This window comes from Pan paniscus, chromosome 6, assembly GCF_029289425.2.
Source record: "Pan paniscus chromosome 6, NHGRI_mPanPan1-v2.0_pri, whole genome shotgun sequence".
In the NCBI taxonomy this organism is placed as follows: domain Eukaryota; kingdom Metazoa; phylum Chordata; class Mammalia; order Primates; family Hominidae; genus Pan; species Pan paniscus.
The window spans coordinates 27,783,655-27,800,217 of NC_073255.2; the positions used below are offsets into that span (position 1 = coordinate 27,783,655).

Consider the following 16,563-nt stretch of genomic DNA (forward strand, 5'->3'; position numbering starts at 1 on the left):
CCTCTTGACAAGTTTATAGTGTAATTCATCTGGAAAGATTAGTAAGACTATCATACAGTGCCATTACTGATGATCATGATGGTGATAATGATAATGATGATGATGATTAGTAGTTATAATAATATAGTCATCTGAATGCGGCAATTTTTTTTCCAGAACAGCATTGATACTTGCTAACTCAGATCAATTAATATTTCCATCTCCACTGACTGATATATTAAATTTGAAAGTTATTCTAAAGAGGTGGCATTAAACATTAAAAACTATTCTAAAACCTAGAAAAAAATGGACTCGTGTATTTATCTCAGCTATGAAAGAATGATACATGACTCAAACCTGTAATCTCAGCACTTTGGGAGGCCAAGGCAGGCGGATCACCTGAGCTCAGGAGTTCGAGACCAACCTGGCCAACATGGTGAAACCCCACGTCTACTAAAAATACAAAAATCAGCCGAGCATGGTAGCGTGTGTGTGTAATCCCAGCTACTCGGGAGGCTGAGGCACGAGAATCACTTGAACCTAGGAGGCTGAGGTTGCAGTGAGCCAAGATCACGCCACTGCAATCCAGCCTGGGTGACAGAGTGAGACTCGGTCTCAAAAAAAAAAAGAATGATACATGACAAAATGGAGGCCATTTTCAGATATACATAAAATATACTAGTATAAAATATTAAAAGTAACAAAAGAAAGATAAATATGTAATATAGTACTAATAAAAGACAATTTTAAATATATAAGGTTAGTACCTGATTCTGCCTGACTTACAGCCAAGGTGGACAAACCACTTATGCATGCAGACTTAAAGACATCAAATTACCAAAATGAAAAATACACACCTGGCTGGGTTTCTTTTATACATGTACAATCTAGGGCACAATTACACATCTATTAAAAATTGAAAATGAATTAAAAGCCCAAGATTGGAAGCACTCATTTGCAGAAGTTGGGGTTGGAAGGTGGGAATACAAAAAATTAGCTGGGCATGGGGGCGGGCACTTGTAATCCCAGCTACTCGGGAGGCTGAGGCAGGAGAATCACTTGAGCTTGGGAGGCAGAGGTTGCAGTAAGCCGAGATCGCACCACTGCACTCCAGCCTGGGTGACAGAGTGAGACTCTATCTCAAAAAAAAAAAAAAAAAAAAGCAATGGTTCTTACTTCTAGTGTACAAGTCAATCACCTGGCTCAGGCTGGTTCGGGCCTTCACAAAAGAATAACGGTAACTAGGAGAGGTGTGAAAACTTTCCCCTTCTCCTTACTTAGTTCAACTAAGATGCCTGGATTTTTAAAAATAAACCTTTATTATGAAACAAAGGTAACAATGAAGCAAAAAAGTATTGGCACCTGGTGGGGTCTAGCCAAAAACTGGCTGAGGCTGGCTGGCACGTTACCTTAGCCTGTCCAGGCAACCTCATCACGGAATCCCTCAGCCCCTTCTGGTCCCTGGAATCTAGGAGATCTGTTAGGAGAGTGAACAACTATTCAAACACCATTTATTGAGAGGCTTTTAGGTATCAGAGACTTCAATGAGCCAAATATTTTCCTGGTGCTTATCTAAACAAATCATCATAAGGAAGTGTGCAAAATATTTTGAAGGATTCATAGGTAGATGCAGACTTACATGCTTATTAAAATGCAGATTTCAGCTGGGTGCGGGGACCCACCCCTGTAATCCCAGCACTTTGGGAGGCCAAGGCGGGTGGATCACTTGATGTCAGGAGTTTGAGACCAGCCTGGCCAACATGGTGAAACCCCATCTCTACTAAAAAAATACAAAAGTTAGCTGGGCGTGGTGGCGCACGCTCATAGTCCCAGCTACCCAAGAGGCTGAGGCAGGAGAATCGCTTGAACCCGGGAGGTGGAAGTTGCAGTGAGCTGAGATCACACCACTGCTCTCCAGCCTGAGCAACAGAACAAGAGCCTGTCTCAAAAATAAATAAATAAATGTGCAGATTTATATGCTTCTTTCCCACTACCACCCCCACTCTCCCATTTGCTGAACCATAATCTGTTATTAGGAATGAGAAATCTTCCCAGAAGGTTCTCATGCAGGCAGTCTGAGGGCTGCCCTCAAGCAAAAGGTGGACTTAAAGGAGGATTAAGACCTCTCTTGCCTCCAAATTTTCTGAGTTTATAATTTTGTTTTAGTACACTAAAACATAAGAAGAGCTTAAGTGATGAAAAATAGGGAAATGCACAAGGCATAGTTCCATACAATGGAGTGGTAAAAAGGTCATTTGACAAATTTCTTTTGGAAGACGTTGGTGCTCTTCTATTTTAGGAGATAACAAGAGCCCTGGTACCCATAGATTCCTTTTTAGTCTGACTTCCACTATATACTCAATTTAAGTAGCTTGCTTTGGTTACATTTTCTTGTATGGCACTGTTGTGAAACACATGCTCTAATGTTCCAGCACACAGACACGATTTGGCATTTCTTTTGCTTGTGATTTTGGTTTTATTATGCCTCTATTCTGGTCTTCCAGGCATTATGTGGAGAGGTAATGTTGAAAACCACATTCTCCAAATATAGCTGTTAATTCCATGCATCTTTGATCTACATCTTCTGTTACTTGAATTTACTCCCCCTCCATTTGTCACCCCATCAGTGATTCTCCATCTGACCCTGAACACCTTTCCAGCCTCTAATAAAATCTGCACTCCAGTCAGACTGGACTCCTTATACCTTGTGTAGTAAAGAATTAAGTGTACCCTAAGAGAGGTCTGGCCTTTACTCTCAGCTCCTTAAAGGTCATCTCTAAGCCCTTGAAATGTCTTGACTGATAAGAATGACTTTGTTTACCTGGGGGCCTTGGGCCACACTGGGTAGTCTAACAGTGTGATTTATTGTGGGGGTTTGGTACTATGCAGTATCAGCTTGACCTCCAGTGGGGCTACAGCCTAAAAGCCAGTTATGCAGGCAGTCAACTCTATTGATGTGACTGAGCCCCAGTAAAAACTCTGTGCACTAATGCTCAGATGAGCTTTCCTGGTTGATAATACTCTAGGTGGATTGTCTCCCATTATTGCTGGGAGAAGTTAACACAGCCCATGACCATTCTGGGAGAGGACAACTAGAAACCACACATGGACTTCTCCTGGGCTCTGCCTGATATGGGTTGAATCTGTGTCCTTACCAAATCTCATGTCGAAATGTAATTCCCAGTGTTGGAGGTGGGGCCTGGGGGAAAGTGATTGGATCACAGGGGTGGATCCCTCATGGCTTGGTGCTCTCCTCATGAGAGCAAGTGAGTTGTTGGAAGATTTGGTTGTTTAAAAGTGTGCAGCAACTCCCCACCACCTCTTGTTCCTGCTCCTGCCATGTGAGACACCTGCTCCCCCTTTGCCTTCCACCATGACTGGAAGCTTCCTGAGGCCTTCCCATAAGCAGATGCTGGCACTATGTTTTCTGTACAGCCTGCAGAACCATGAGCCAATTAAACTTGTTTTCTTATTAATTACCCAGTCTCAAGTATTTCTTTACAGTAATGCAAGAATGGCCTAACACACCACTCCACGCATGTCTTCTACAGGCTGACTTTAATCGATATCCCTTTGCCATAATAAACCATAACCATAAGCGTGACTGCTTCTAGTGAGTTCTGTGAATCCTTCTAGCGGATTATTAACCCTAAAGATGGCCTTGCTGACTCCCTAAGTTTGCACACCTACAATGCTCTGAACACATCAAGGTCTTTTATTCTTCTAGATCTTTCCTCCTGTAGTTCCCTCTGCCTGATACTTCTTTCCCCAGACCCTTCTCTCCCTTACTCACCTGGCAAACTCCTGTTCTTTTATGTAGATATTGTTAAGCACCTCTTTTGTGAGTCCTCACCAGATCCTTCTTTCAGATGAAATTAGTCATTCCCCATCCCACTCCCGTTATGCTAGTTCTCTTAGGACACCTAGCACAAATAATCATGACCCTCACATCTTTGCATTCTCAGTACCCAGCAGAGGGCTTCACACAGAGTAGGCCTTTAGTGCATGTGTGTGAATTGAATGAATTACATACGGACATGACTGTTTGAAATAAAGGGGAAAAAATCCAGACCAGAAAATATGCACATATGAAATGCAACTCAGTGACAAATATGTAAGGCTATTAATAAGCACCAGCAAGGCATGCCAAGTACTGTCTGATGTGTTTCAGATCTTTCTCCTCTCCAAATCTCATGTTGAAATGTGATCCTCAATGTTGGAGGTGGCGCATAGTAGGAGGTATGCAGGTCATAGGGGCAGATCGCTCATAAACGGTTTGATGCCCTTCCCATCGTAATGAATGAATTCTCATTCTGTTTGTTCACAAGAGAGCTAGTTGGTTAAAAAAAGCCTGGCATTGCTTTTGCTCCTTCTCATGCCATGTGACATGCCTGCTCCCCCTTCACCTTTCACCATAATTGTAAATTTCCTGAGGCCTCACCAGAAGCCAAGCAAATGTGGATGCCACGCTTGTACAGCCTGCAGAATCGGAAGCCAAATAAACCTTTTTCTTTAATATTATTCAGTCTCAGCAATGCAAAACAGACTAATACATGCCTATTTAACACACAATATTATCTTTCTCAGCATAAAGAAGCCATTTCTTTTTTAACCTGAAAAACGAGGGTAGGACCACTACAATAAAAACTGTTTCCCAAGATGCACATGTATAACTGCAAGGTTAGAAATGCTAAAATATGATGTGTAAAATGTTTCTAAAATGGGCAAATTTTCATATTTTAAATCATAAGCAGATCTATTTTAGCAATCCAATTACTTTTGGCATAAAATATATCATTACATTTTCCCGGTTTTTTTGGGGGGGCAACTAATTTTAGTTAACTTCTAGTGAGTTACTGTAAGAAAGTATTTTAAGAGTATGCTTATTCTTTCTGAAATATGTTCACTCAAAAAAAAACCATGCAGAAATCCACAGAAACTATGTCACTCTCATTATTCATAATGTTTATATTTTATTATATTAAGCTGTATTATACAACAATTAGGGCTTATCTTTTCGGACTTGTGCATTTTGAGAACTTTGGGTTTTAGTCTAAATGAAGCCTACAGCTGATAACATTTCACGGCAAGACTAAAGTAATAACTACGTAAAGTGCTCATTTACATGGCTTTTCATTTCAGGAACAGAAAGGAAGAAATATAGGAGTTTTTACCATTGTATGATAGCATCTGGGGACAAATACTGAAATTGGACCTGTGCGATGGCCATCAATTTGGTGGCTGCTATCAAGGAAACAGGGGCCTTGTAAATGAGAGCAACATTGTGTAGGCTGGTTTTGTTTTGGCTCATTTGTTTATTGTTAATTACAAGCAATTGACCTAGTACTAGATTTTTGTTTTGTTTTTATACCAAGCAATTCTTTGATAATCAGTCTCACTGTTTTAGAAGAAAACTTCAGCAATGTCTTTGGCAGCAAGATAATTTACTCCTAAAATAGTCCCTAGAGACAAATAATTTATTGTTCTCATACCTACGTTAAAGTTCAAAAGGCCAGGCGCAGTGGCTCACGCCTGTAATCCCAGCACTTTGGGAGCCCGAGGTGGGCGGATCACGAGGTCAAGAGATGGAGACCATCCTAGCCAACATGGTGAAACCCTGTCTCTACTAAAAATACAAAAATCAGCTGGGCGTGGTGGCACACACCTGTAGTCCCAGCTACTCAGGAGGCTGAGGCAGAAGAATCGCTTGAACCTGGGAGGTGGAGGTTGCAGTGAGCTGAGATCACACCACTGCATTCCAGCCTGGTGACACAGCAAGACTCCATATCAAAAAATAATAATAATAATACAAATAAAAAGGTTCGACTTCTCTGAAATGTTTCTAATCCCAGTACTATATTTTTGAAGTGAATTCTAACTAAATGTTTCTGATCATGTAGCCCCAACTTAGCAGAACATCTTTATCCTCTTTTCAAAAAGAATAATCAGTGAAATAAGAAGAGACAAATGTGTTTGAAGCTTGGCTAGTGATTTTGCCATAAAAATATATTCATTGGCTACATAGAAGACCACAAAATGTTTTTAAAACCAATGTTTATGGTCATTTGTCTTCTAAACTTAAGTAGTTTCCACTTCTGGTATGGCAGCATGAGAAACTCCAAGGACCCACTTTCTGGCATACAAGCATAGCTGATAAAAACTATTTTAAAACAACTATTTAAAGTCTCTGGAAATTCTCCAAAGCATACAGCAAATGAAGAAACATTTATTAAAGAAAATCCACTAAAACTCAGAAAGAACCAATAAGAGTATGTGGAATTTGAGTCATGACCCTCTCCCAACTTTATTCACCCAGCTCAGCTTGACAGAAGCTCCACTCCAGGTGAATACAACCAGGAAGATGGAGTTCCCTCTCTCCTCAGCTCCTAATCAAGGGGTACCATATCTTAACAGGAGGGTAGAATGCCAACATTTCTCAAGGCCTCCAACTCCAACTTCAAAAGGAAAAATTCCAGGAGAGTATAGCCAGGAGATTGGGAGCTCCCTTCCTCCACCTAACACTCACACATAAAATGGAGGGTCTACCCCAAGTGCAGCCGGCCAAGCTGGGATAACCCCAGTGACCTTTGCTTCAGCTTGCTCAAGTTAGCAAGGAGAGGGAAGCCAAGAAGATCAGAGGCTACTGCCCCACACAGAATAGTGCTTCAGAGATTTTTCCTATGGGGAGAGTTAGTTCATCAGAAAAGAGAGTTCCAATCTTTCCCCAAAGTAACTGACCATTTGAAAGAGAATGTGGGAAAGTTCAAGCCTAAGGGTGTTCTAGAAAACAACAGCTTTTCTTAATTAAGAGCACCAGCTAAAGCATGTACCTGCTATTTCACCAAAGAGAACCAAGGAAAGTGACAGCTAAGAAGTACTCTCTGCTGGGCATGGTGGCTCACACCTGTAATCCCAGCACTTTGGGAAGCCAAGACGGGTGGATCACCTGAGGTCAGGAGTTCGAGGCCAGCCTGGATGAAACCTGTCTGTAGTAAAAATACAAAAATTAGCTGGGTGTGGTGGCAGGCGCTTGTAATCCCAGCTACTTGGGAAGCTGAGGCAGGAGAATCAATTGAACCTAGGAGGCGGAGGTTGCAGTGAGCTGAGACAGCACCACTGCACTCCAGCCAGGGCAACAAGAGCGAAACTCCATCTTGGAAAAAAAAAAAAAGAAGTACTCTCCTGGGGTCAGACTAAACCTAGTCTCAAAAACTAAAACTAAAGACTAGTCTCAAAAACTACCCCTGCCTGAGTTTAATTGGATCAGACTGCAGAGCAATTTATGCCCCAGGGCATTGTTGAAAACAATAGAGGAATCAGCTGTTAATTCTTGGAGTTTACAGTTGGGTGTGATACTAAATGAGGCAGAGAGCTTAACAGAGAAACTAGGGGAAAAGATAGTCAAAGAATGTCCTGCCAAAATCACTGTCATCCAACTTCACTGTGTGCACACCCAAGGCAATGCCCTCCTAGGAGTCATACCCGGCACAGTAGGAGTGTCAGGCCTCTGAGCCCAAGCCTGCATGTATACAACCAGATGGCCTGAAGCAACTGAAGAATCACTAAAGAAGTGAAAATGGCTGGTTCCCGCCTTAACTGATGACATTACCTTGTGACATTCCTTCTCCTGGACAATAAGTCTCTGGAGCTCCCTTGTGACCCCTGCCCCTGCCCACAAGAAAACAACTCCCTTTTACTGTAATTTTCCACTACTGACCCAAACCCTATAAAACTGCCCCACCCCTAACTCCCTTTGCTGACTCTCTTTTCAGACTCAGCCCACCTACACCTAGGTGAAATAAACAGCTTTACTGCTCACACAAAGCCTGTTTGGTGGTGTCTTCACACAGACACGTGTGACATTTGGTGCCAAAGACCCAGGACAGGAGGACTCCTTTGGGAGATCAGTCCCCTGCCCTCACCCTCACTCCATGAGGAGATCCACCTATGACCTCAGGTCCTCAGAACAACCAGCCCAAGGAACATCTCACCAATTTCAAATTGGGTAAGCAGTCTTTTCACTCTCTTCTCCAGCCTCTCTCACTACCCTTCAATCTCCCTTTCCTTCCAATTCCAGTTCTTTTTCCTCTCTAGTAGAAACAAAGGAGGCACATTTTATCTGTGGACCCAAAACTCCGTAGCTGGTCACCGACTTGGGAAGACAGTCTTCCCTTGGTGTTTAATCACTGCGGGGACACCTGCCTGATTATTCACCCACACTCCATTGGTGTCTGATCACCGCGGGGATGCCTGCCCTCGTCATTCACCCACATTCCCTTGGTGGCAAGTCAATTGTGGGGACGCCCGCTTTGGCTGCTCACCCACATTGCAGCCCAGGGCTGCTCACCACCCCCCTTCTCCGTGTCTCTACCCTCTCTTTTCTCTGGGCTTGCCTCCTTCACTATGGGCAAACTTCCACCCTCTATTCCCCCTTCTTCTCCCTTAGCCTGTGTTCTCAAAAACAAAACCTCTTCAACTCTCGCCTGACCTAAAACCTAAGCATTTTTTTTTTCTGCAACACCACTTGGCCCCCATAAAAACTTGATAATGGTTCTAAATAGCCAGAAAATGGCACTGTTGATTTCTCCATCTTAAAAGACCTGGATGATTTTTGTCAAAAAATGGGCAAATGGTCTGGGGTGCCTGACATCCAGGCATTCTTTTACACATTGGTCCCTCCCTAGTCTCTGCTCCCAATGCAACTCGTCCCAAATCTTTCTTCTTTCTCTCCTGTTCCTTCGATCTCTACCTCAAGCTCTGAGTCCTTTGAATCCTCCTTTTTTACGGACCCATCTGACCTCTCCCCTCCTCCCCAGGCTGCTCCTCACGAGGCCAAGCCAGGTCCCAATTCTTCCTCAGCCTCCGCTCCCCTACTCTATAATCCTTCTATCACCTCCCCTCCTCATACCTGGTCCAGATTATAATTTCATTCCGTGACTAGCCCTCTTGACCACCTGCCCAAAAATTTCCTCTTAAAGAGGTGGCTGGAGCTGAAGGCATAGCCAAGGCTAATGCTCCTTTTTCTTTATCCGACCTCTCCCAAATCAGTTAGCGTTTAGGTTCTTTTTCATCAAATATAAAAACTCAGCCCAGTTCATGGCCCATTTGGCAACAACCCTTAGATACTTTACCACCCTAGACCCAAAGGGGTCAGAAGGCCATCTTATTCTCAATATACATTTTATTACCCAATCCACTCCCAGCATTGCAAAAAGCTCCAAAAATCAGATTCCAGCCCTCAAACCCCACAGCAGGACTTAATTAACCTTGCCTTCAAGGTGTACAATAATAGAGAAGAGTTGCAATTACTTGCCTCCGCTGTGAGAGAAACCCCAGCCACATCTCCAGCACAAAAGAACTTCAAACACCTAAGCCATAGTGGTCAGGTATTCCTTCAGGACCTCCTCCCCCAGGATCTTGCTTCAAGTGCTGGAAATCTGGCCACTGGGCCAAGGAATGCCTGCAGCCCAGGATTCCTCCTAAGCCATGTCCCATCTGTGCAGGACCCCACTGGAAATCAGACTGTCCACCTTGCCTGGCAGCCACTCCCAGAATCCCTGGAACTCTGGCCCAAGGCTCTCTGACTGACTCCTTCCCAGATCTCGGCTTAGCGGCTTAAGACTGACACTGCCTGATTGCCTCGGAAGCCTCCTGGACCATCACAGATGCTTTGGGTAGATCTTACAGTGGAGGGTAAGTCCATCCCCTTCTTAATACGGAGGCTACCTACTCTGCAGTACATTCTTTTCAAAGGCCTGTTTCCCTTGCCTCCATAATTGTTGTGGGTATTGACAGCCAGGCTTCTAAACCTCTTAAAACTCCCCAACTCTGGTGCCAACTTGGACAACATTCTTTTATGCATTTCTTTTTAGTTATCCCCACCTGCCCAGCTCCCTTATTAGGTCGAGACTTTTTAACTAAATTATCTGCTTCCCTGACTATTCCTAGGCTACAACCACACCTCATTGTTGCCCTTTTCCCAAATTCAAAGCCTCCTTCACATCCTCCCCTTGTATCTCCCACCTTAATCCACAAGTATGGGACACCTTTACTCCTTCCCTGGTGACCAATCATGCACCCCTTACCATCCCATTAAAACCTAATCACCCTTACCCCGCTCAATGCCAATATCCCATCCCACAGCATGCTTTAAAAGGATTAAAGCCTATTATCGCTCACCTGTTACAGCATGGCCTTTTAAAGCCTATAAACTCTCCTTACAATTCCCCCATTTTACCATCCAAAAACCGGACAAGTCTTACAGGTTAGTTCAGGATCTGCGCCTTATCAACCAAATTGTCTTGCCTATCCACCCATGGTGCCAAACCCATATACTCTCCTATCCTAAATACCTCCCTCCACAACCCAATATTCTGCTCTAGATAATCCTAGCTGACCCCATAAATCCTAAATCCTCTCCACACTCCCCTTTCCATTCCTTAAAAAACAGCCCTAAAAGCTGCTCCCACAATAGCTCTCCCTAACTCATCCCAACCTTTTTCATTACACGCAGGCAAAGTACAGGGCCGTGCAGTCAAAATTCTTACACAAGAGCCAGGACCACATCCTGTAGCCTTTCTGTCCAAACAACTTAACCTTACTGTTTTAGGCTGGCCCCCACATTATTCCTGATACCACACCTGACCCACATGATTGTATCTCTCTGATCCACCTGATATTCACTCCATTTCCCATATTTCCTTCTTTCCTGTTCCTCACCCTGATCGCACTTGGTGTATTGATGGCAGTTCTACCAGGCCTAATTGCCACTCACCAGCAAAGGCAGGCTATGCTATAGTATCTTCCACATCTATCCTTGAGGCTACCACTCTGCCCCCTCCACTACCTCTCAGCAAGCTGAACTCATTGCCTTAACTCGGGCCCTCACTCTTGCAAAAGGACTATGTGTCAATATTTATAATGACTGTAAATATGCCTTCCATATCCTGCACCACCATGCTGTTATACAGGCTGAAAGAGGTTTCCTCACTACACAAGGGTCCTCCATCATTAATGCCTCTTTAATAAAAACTCTTCTCAAGGTCGCTTTACTTCCCAAGGAAGCTGGAGTCATTCACTGCTAGGGCCATCAAAAGGTGTCAGATCCCATCACTCAGGGTAATGCTTATGCTGCTAAGGTAGCTAAAAAAGCAGCTAGCATTCCAACTTCTGTCCCTCATGGCAGTTTTTCTCCTTCTTATCGGTCACTCCCACCTACTCCCCCACTGAAACTTCCACCTGTCAATCTCTTCCCACACAAGGCAAATGGTTCTTGAACAAGGAAAATACCTCCTTCCAGCCTCACAGGCCCATTCTATTCTGTTGTCATTTCATAACCTCTTCCATGCAGGTTACACGCTGCTAGCCCGCCTCTTAGAATCTCTCATTTCCTTTCCATCGTGGAAATCTATTCTCAAGGAAATAACTTCTCAGTGTTCCATCTGCTATTCTACGACTCCTGAGGGATTGTTCAGGCCCCCTCTCTTCCCTACACATCAAGCTCGGGGATTTGCCCCTGTCCAGGACTGGCAAATTGACTTTACTCACATGCCCCGAGTCAGGAAACTAAAATACCTCTTGGTCTGGGTAGACACTTTCACTGGATGGGTAGAGGCCTTTCCCACAGGGCCTGAAAAGGCCACTGTGGTCATTTCTTCCCTTCTGTCAGACATAATTCCTCGGTTTGGCCTTCCCACCTCTATAATACAGTCTGATAATGGATTGGCCTTTATTAGTCAAATCGCCCAAGCAGTTTCTCAGGCTCTTGGTATTCAGTGGCTCCTGGTTTTACCTCAAACTGCCACCCTTAAGTCTCTCTTAAAGTGGATAAAAGATCTTCAGTGGCAAGGTACAATCCAATACTTTCACCCTGATAAAGTCTTATTCTTTACTTTCATAGTCACTCTTATTCTCGTTCCCATTCTTATGCCATCCTCTACCTCTCCCCAGCTATCTCCACCACACTATCAATCTCACTCCTAGCCATTTCTAATCCTTCTTTAACAAACAATTGCTGGCTTTGCATTTCTCTTTCCTCCAAAATTGCTGAGGCCTCAACTTACTGCTTAAAAAAAGAGGACTCTGTACATTTTTAAAAGAAGAGTGTTGTTTTTACCTAAAATCAATCTAGCCTGGTATATGACAACATAAAAAAACTCAAGGATAGACCCCAAAACTCACCAACCAAGCAAATAATCACACTGAACCCCCTTAGGCACTCTGATTGGATGTCGTGGGTCCTCCCAATCTTAGTCCTTTAATACCTGATTTTCTCCTTCTCTTATTTGGACCTTGGGTCTTCCATTTAGCTTCTCAATTCATACAAAACCATATCCAGGCCATCACTAATCATTCTGTATGACAAATGCTCCTTGTAACAACCCCACAATATCATCCCTTACCACAAAATCTTCCTTCAGCTTAATCTCTCCCATTCTAGGTTTCCATGCCACCCCTAATCCCACTAGAAGCAGCCCTGTGAAACATGGCCCATTATCTCTCCATACCACCCCCCAAAATTTTCGCCACCCCAACACTTCAACACTATTTTGTTTTATTTTTCTTATGAATATAAGAAGACAGGAATGTCAGGCCTCTGAGCCCAAGCCTGCACGTATACATCCAGATGGCCTGAAGCAACTGAAGAATCACAAAAGAAGTGAAAATGGCCGGTTCCTGCCTTAACTGATGACATTACCTTGTGACATTCCTTCTCCTGGACAATAAGTCTCCAGAGCTCCCTACTGAGCACCTTGTGACCCCCCGCCCCTGCCCGCAAGAGAACCCCCTGTGACTGTAATTTTCCACTACCCACCCAAATCCTATAAAACTGCCCCACCCCTAACTCCCTTTGCTGACTCTCTTTTCAGACTCAGCCCACCTGCACCCAGGTGATTAAAAAGCTTTATTGCACAAAGAAAACTTGTTTGGTGGTCTCTTCACATGGACGCGTGTGACAAGGAGACAACAGATTTCATTAAAATAGTATAGCCAAGTCACAAAAACACACTCAAGCAAATAACAAAAACAAGTCCCAGAGAGGGAGAGAAAAATCCATATCCATAGTCCCAACAATGTATTACCTAAAATGTCCAATTTTCATAAAAAATTATGAGATATGCAAAGAAACAGAAAAGTGTGAGGCATACATGGGAACAAAAAAAATGCATGTGAGAGGGGCTAGATTTCAGATTTAATAGACAAAGCCTTCAAAGTAGCCATTATATATGTACAAAGAACTCAAGTAAATGATGCATTAAAAAGTAAAGCAAATTGAGGCCAGGCGCCGTGGCTCACGCCTGTAATCCCAGCACTTTGGGAGGCCAAGGCAGGGGGATCACCTGAGGTTGAGCATTTGAGACCAGCCTGGCCAACATGGCAAAACCCCATCTCTACTAAAAACACAAAAATTACCCAGGTGTGGTGGCACGTGCCTGTAATCCCAACTTCTCAGAAGGCTGAGGCAGAAGAATCGCTTGAACCCGGGAGGCAGAGGTTGTAGTGAGCCGAGATCACACTACTGCACTCCAGCCTGGACAACAGAGGAAGATTCTGTCTCAAAAAAAAATTAGTAAAGGAAGTTATGATGACCATGTCCCATCAAGTAGAGAGTATCAATTAGGAGATATGAATTATTAAAAAAAAAAAACTAATGGAAATACTGGAATTGAAAAGTAGAATAACTGAAATGAAAATTTAATAGAGGGGCTCAACTAAACTAGATTTAAAGTGTCAGAAGAATCAACAAACTTAAGATAGATTGACAGAGATTAGACAATCAGAAGAACAGAAAGAAAAATAGAATGAAGAAAAATTAAAAGAGTCTCAGAGAAATATGGGACACTTTTAAGTGCACCAACATTCACATAAGGAGAATATCAGAAGAAGGAAAAAGAAGAAAACAGAAAAAAAAACTATTTGAAGAAATGATAGCATAAAATGTTTAAATATGTTGAGAAAACATTAATCTACATATCTGAGCTCAATGAACTCCAAGGAAAATAGACGCAAAGAGATACAAATTCAGACACATGAGAGTAAAAATGCTGAAAACAAAGATAAAAAGGAAATCTTAGCCCAGGCACAGTGGTTCATGCCTGTAATCCCAGCACTTTGGGAGGCAAAGGAGGGAGGATAGCTTGAACCCAGGAGTTTGACAGTAGCCTCGACAACATAGGGTAGTGTGATTTTTTTGTAGATCCTGCCTCTATAAAAAAATATTTTAAGCTAGGTGGGCATGGTAGCATATACCTGTAGTCCCAGCTACTTGAGAGGCTGAGGTGGAAGGATCTCTTCAAGGCTGCAGTGAGCCATGATTGTGCCACTGCACTCCAGCCTGAGTGACAGAGTGAGACCTGTATCTGAAAAAAATAAAAATAAAAATAAAAATAAAAAGAACAAAAGAAAAGAAAATCTTGAAAGCAGGAAAGAAAAACATCTTATCACATATAAGAGATCCCAAATAAGGTTAGTATTTGACTTCTTAGCAGAAACAATGAAGGCCAGAGGCAATAGAATAACATATGCAAAATGCTGAAAGGAAAAACAGTCAACATTGAATCTTATATCTAGCAAAAACGTCTTTTAAAAATGAAGATGAAATAAAGACATTCTCAAATAAATGAAACTGAAAAAAAATCATTGCTCGCAGACATATTTTACAAGAAAGACCAAAGGAAGTTCTTCAGGCTGAAAGCAAGTAAACTCAAATGAAAGTATAAATCCACATGAAAAAACAAAAAGTATGGGTAAAGGTAAAAATATATACCAGCATAAATGCATATTTCTTCTTGTTATGGTTTGAATGTGTGTCCCCTACAAATCTCGTGTTGAAATGTGATTCTCAATGTTGGAGGTGGGGCCTGGTGACAGCTGAGTAGATCATGAGGGTGGATCCCTCATGCATGACTTAGCACCATCCCCATGGTGATGAGTTCTTGCTCAGCTAGTTCATGTGAGATCTGGTTGCTTAAAAGTGTATGCACCTCCCCACCCTCTCTCTTGCTTCCTCTCTTGCCATGTGATGCACTAGCTCCCTGTTTCCCTCCTGCCATGATTGTAAGCTTCCTAAGTCCTCTCCAGAAACAGATGCTGGCATCATGCTACCTGTACAGCCTGCAGAACAGTGAGCCAATTAAACCTCTTGTCTTTAAAATTAACCAGCCTCAGGTATTTCTTTATAGCAATGCAAAAATGAGCTAACACATTTCTCTTGGCTGATTTACAAAGCAAGTATATAAAACTACATGTATGTATGTATATATGTTTGCATGTACATATGTGTGTATTCTTGGGCCTAAAACATATAGAAATGAATACTTTGCAAAAACAGAATAAAGGCAGTAGCTTGGGGCAAAATATTGGACTAGGAAAATAACACCAGATGGTAACTCAAACACACAAGAACAAATAAAAAGTATCAAGGTAAAGAAGAAGTTAAATATAGCAAACACTATAAATATATACTTTCTCCTCTTTCTTTTTCCATCTTTAATAGACACAAAATTACATAAAGTAATAATTGTAACAATGTATTCTTGGGTTTGTAGAATATAAATATCTGGTATGTATAACAACAATAGCACAAAAAAAGGGAAAGAGGAAGTGGAGTAACATTTCTACATCTCAGTGGAATTAAGTTACTGTTGTCCCTTGGTATACACAGGGGATTGGTTCCACACTGCTCCCCACACCCATGTGTCCCATAGAACTCACATAGTGAGGATTATGGGTAAAAATAATAGCAACATAAATTCATATTTTTAAAAATATGAATTTTTAAAATTCTGTCAGCCTTGCAGAACCTGCATATACAAAAAGTCAGCCCTTCATACACACAGGTTTCACATTCAATTGAGAAACCTTCAAGCCAAGTTTGGTTGAAAAAAATCCATGTACAAGTAGATCCACACAGTTCAAATCCACATTGCTCAAGGGTCAACTGTAACAAATCTGAAGCTGACTCTGATAGGTTAATATGTATAGGAAAGCTCTAGAGCAAACAGTAAGAAAAACTCAAAAGCCTACAGTGAAAAAAATCATTAAATGAGTTTGAAAATGTTTCTCTAGACAATATTCATTTAATGCAAAAGAAATTAGTAAAGGAAAAATAGAGGAACAAAAAACACATGAGACCCATGGAAAACAAAAAATCAAACGGCATAATCTAACTTTATGAATAATAAAGTTAATCTAACTTTATTATTAATAATATTTATTAATAATAAACATAATCTAACTTTATGAATAATATTAAGTGCAAATGATTAAAATATCCAATTGAAAGACAGGGATTGTCGGATTGGATAAAAAGCAAGATCCAACCACAGATGCTCTCAATTTACGATAGCGTTATGTCCTGATAAACTCATCATAAGCTGAAAATATTATAAGTCAAAAATGCATTTAATACATCCAGCCTACTATATCATAGCTTAGCTTAGCCCACCTTGAACATGCTCAGACCACTTATGTTAGCATGGCTGGCAGGGAGCTGCAGCTTACTGCCACTGCCTGGCATCACAAGAGAGTATTGTACTGTATATTGCTAGCCCAAGAAAAGATCAAACTTCAAAGTTCAAAGTA

At 42.0% G+C, this 16,563-nt stretch overlaps 1 protein-coding gene across 3 annotated transcripts in view; it reads right to left on the reverse strand.

Moving 5' to 3' along the window:
• HYCC1 (hyccin PI4KA lipid kinase complex subunit 1) overlaps nt 1-16,563 on the reverse strand; it is a 119,605-nt gene that overhangs the window by 12,958 nt on the left and 90,084 nt on the right. Inside the window, exons 11-12 of one of the 3 annotated variants that reach the window (XM_063605637.1) lie at nt 14,230-14,339; nt 2,432-13,530 (exon numbers count right to left, since the gene is read on the reverse strand). The exons of the other annotated variants lie outside the window; for them this stretch is intronic. Of the exons in view, the coding sequence (XP_063461707.1) occupies nt 14,242-14,339 (98 nt within the window). The 3' untranslated portion in view covers nt 2,432-13,530; nt 14,230-14,241. Of the gene's footprint in view, nt 1-2,431; nt 13,531-14,229; nt 14,340-16,563 lie in introns of those variants that run through there. 3 annotated transcript variants of the gene reach the window in all.